The sequence below is a fragment of the Sinocyclocheilus anshuiensis genome, unplaced genomic scaffold (assembly GCF_001515605.1).
Source record: "Sinocyclocheilus anshuiensis isolate Anshui unplaced genomic scaffold, SAMN03320099.WGS_v1.1 scaffold1945, whole genome shotgun sequence".
NCBI lineage: Eukaryota > Metazoa > Chordata > Actinopteri > Cypriniformes > Cyprinidae > Sinocyclocheilus > Sinocyclocheilus anshuiensis.
In genome coordinates this window covers 115,753-119,319 of record NW_015538042.1, presented here as the reverse complement: position 1 = coordinate 119,319, position 3,567 = coordinate 115,753, and the positions used below count along the sequence as shown (strand labels likewise).

The 3,567-nt window shown below is 37.7% G+C and overlaps 1 protein-coding gene across 1 annotated transcript in view; it reads left to right on the top strand.

Moving 5' to 3' along the window:
- Positions 1-2,877, top strand: part of actr5 (actin related protein 5) — a 39,462-nt gene extending 36,585 nt beyond the window's left edge. Inside the window, exons 8-9 of the mRNA XM_016477916.1 lie at positions 1,731-1,863; positions 2,143-2,877. Coding sequence (XP_016333402.1) covers positions 1,731-1,863; positions 2,143-2,424 — 415 coding nt within the window. The 3' untranslated portion in view covers positions 2,425-2,877. The remainder of the gene's footprint in view (positions 1-1,730; positions 1,864-2,142) is intronic.
- The last annotated feature ends 690 nt before the right edge of the window (positions 2,878-3,567 follow it).

Sequence of the window (3,567 nt, the reverse complement as noted above, 5' to 3'; positions counted from 1 at the left end):
CGTAAATGAACAGTTGATGAATTACACTTTTCTGAGAATAGATTATTGAAGTGGAGATCGCTAAACTGCAAGCTAACCAGTGTTTTCAGAAAGCAAGCGCGTTTATCCACAGTGGATAGAGAGCGCATGCACATGGTTGCCAGGTTGACAAAGATAAGTAGCACATTTAGCAGATATTTCCGTATTGCGCAAGTGTAAAGCTCTATTTTGGGGATTACGTCTCTTTATATCAGGCAACCCCGTTGTGTTCCTCTGCGGCCAGATTAAACCTTGTTGTAGCCTATATATGCTCTATTCATTCTTTTTAGAAACCTCGCACTTTTCTACTCCATTTTAAATGTAAATTTTTACACAAATTAAGCGCGGTACACTGCTGCACACGTGCCACAGTATCGATACAGGGCCAGCTGTATCGATACTCGTATCGTCAAATCTCTGTGACGATACATCGTCGTATCGATATTTTGAACACAGCACTAGTCCATACTGTGGTGTTGGATTTTGACTAACCACTGATGCTCTAGTGCATAATCAACAGAAGACTAAAGGAATTGCATCGTAATGAATTTCCACACAAAGGTACACAATAATGCAAGGAGGATGTTTTTTTCCTTGTCTTTGATATACCAGTATCCTCTATTTAATTTGAAAAACATTAATTCTATCTAACTAAGTTTTGTATGAAAGTTTCCCCTTACAGTAAATGCTAATTTCACAAAGACCGGAAGTAAGCATGCCCACTCTCGCGTCGCAGAAACTCACCGACGCCATCTTGTGCACCTAGCCAATTTTAAACACAGGGATTAAAGTTCCGTCGCTACGACGGATTTCTGTCAGTTCATAAAGACAGTCACTTGCTTCATTCCTGAATGATTCAGCCGTTCGAACGAATCAATTGAATGAATGATTCAGTGATTAAATCAGTGACTTGCCGTCACCTGCTGGCGGATTTAGTTTCATTTTTTAGCGTATAATTTCAGTTATTTCAATCATATTTCTGTATTCAAAATTTGAATATTTAAAACATCAATCTCCACATGAATTTATTAATTTAATTGCACTCATGCTACCTCTGAGCCTCATTAAACGTCTGAAAATGTACCTACAAGCCACTTTTGTGTTCTTCTGTGCCACCTCTGTAGTACAAATTAATACTAATTTCATATGATTGGTAACTTATTTGTCTTAAGTGTCTTAAAAAAGTCTTAGAAAAGTCTTTAAAGTCTTAAATTTAACTTGTTCATGTCTGTAGAAACCCTGTTCAGAATTTAGCTCAGACAACACAATTTGTCAAGTTTAGTGTTTTCGTTAAGACTTTAGTTTAGGGACCAATTCTCACTGTTAGCTAGTTGCTTATTAGCATGCATGTCACATATTACTGCCTTATTTTGCATAATATTTTTAAATCCCTTAATTCTACCCCATACCTAAACTTAACAACTACCTTACTAACTATTAATAAGTATTAACTATTAGTTAATAGTGAGAATTGGTTCCCAAATTAAAGTGCGACCATATATATATATAGAGAGAGAGAGAGAGAGTGTGCAAATGATCTAAGTCTCACAAGCCTGAAGTATATATATATATATGTGTGTGTGTATATGTATATATCACAGTATACAATAGTTACAAATTCCGTTTGAATCCGGACTAAAAAACTGAAAGTGATGCAGTTCTCTGATTTCAGTGGTGTGTGTGTGTGTGTGTGTGTGTGTGTGTGTGCGTAGGTACCCGCCTGAACAGCAGGAGGCACTTGTGAAGAATGTGTTTTTGACTGGAGGAAACCTGCAGTACCCCGGACTAAAAGAAAGAGTGCAGAGAGACCTGCTCGCAATCAGACCCTTCCAGTCACATTTTAAGGTCTGATATTCACAGACACAACTACTTGAATTATTCTGCATGTGATCCAAAAAAAGCAGTTTCCTAGATTGTGGGGTGACGCATCTTTACCGCACTTATCCCTTCATTCAGTAAAAACATGAACATTTAAAAGGCCTGTTGGCTTCGAAAAAGCATCTCCTTTGTTCAGTTTCAAAGGATGTTTTACCTATTATTCTTATTATTAAGTGGCTATTCTACTAAAATGTGCATTATGATACAAATCATGTATGATTTGAGTATGTATCTCTTGTCTGGTAGGTGTCTCTGGCGAGACGGCCAGCTCTGGATGCTTGGTTCGGGGCATGTGAATGGGCACTTACGAACCCTGCTGAAGCTCAGGGCTGGATCAGCCGTCATGATTATGAAGAGAACGGTGGGGAATATCTGAGAGAGCACTGTGCCTCAAACATCTTCATACCCATGAAGCTCAATAAACCATCATCAGCCACAAAACAAACCCTCATGGGAAAATGCTTGACAGACACAAGCCTTCCTGACACCACCAGCAATGACAAGGACAATGACATTTCCCTGGTTTGAAATGTGTTATCCTGATTGATCGAGACTTCTGAAAGTTTGGACCTTTGAAACTGCATGGCATTTCAGTAGCCATCAAAACATTCTTGCATATCAGTTTGAGGCCTGTTTATACAGTTGGCATGTATATTTGACAATATTATTAGTGATCAGAATTTTACATTTTCTAGAATACAGTGTGTTTGTTTAGTGTGTGTTTTATTTGGTGTATAAAGGAAGAGAATTTCACATTTACAAATGTGAAGTGTTGTTGTTGTTGTTGCTGGTGTGTTTTGTCCAGACGCAGTGAAATATGATTTATTTCACATGCTGTTCTGATCTCACAAAAAGCATATGTATATTTTATTCTAATGCAGCCACTGAAGAGAAATGCAATTTCAGCTGTCAGGAAGAAATGAGTAAATTTTTTTTAATTCCTCAATTATTTATTTATTTTTTTTTACTCTGCAATTTCAGAAGTTAGGCCTATTTGAGAGCTCGCATCCAGTTTTCTGCGATTACATGACTCGTGTTACAATAAAGCGCTCGCCACATTTGCGCGGGAATGATTCAAATTATGCGGAATATCTGCAATCCTGCGCGGATATTCAGACTCGGTAATCGACAGGAGGCGATGCGTGTCAAACTCACTGTCGGAGAGGAAAGAGAGATGCAGCTTGTAGGCTATATACGGTAGATACTGTGGAAAATTAGTAATGGAACCGTGTCAGATATTTCAGTATCGGTATCAAAATATAGATATTTATGATAACACTACCTTGTAATTTGTTTCACCAAACTTTGAGTCCATAAATTACGCTGAGCTCCCTCACTGTCTGATCAGCTCTTCAAACCTGCTGCAGCGGCGCTTTTCCCGGTTCAGATATCAGGGCTTTTATTGGTCCCTTCACGATCGGATATCTTTATTGGCTACTGAAGTGCCGTCAAAGGTTTGAATATCAATTCAAATTGTGGGCGTACTCCATAACGAACTATGATTTTAAAAGTAACAAAGTAGATTATTTTGCTTAATTTGTACTTAAGTACAAGTAAAAGTACAGCTTTAAAAATATACTAAAAAAAGTACACGTTTTATTAACTAAACACTAACACAAACTAGTCTAACCAACAAACAAACATACATACACTCACGCGTACATACAAAAG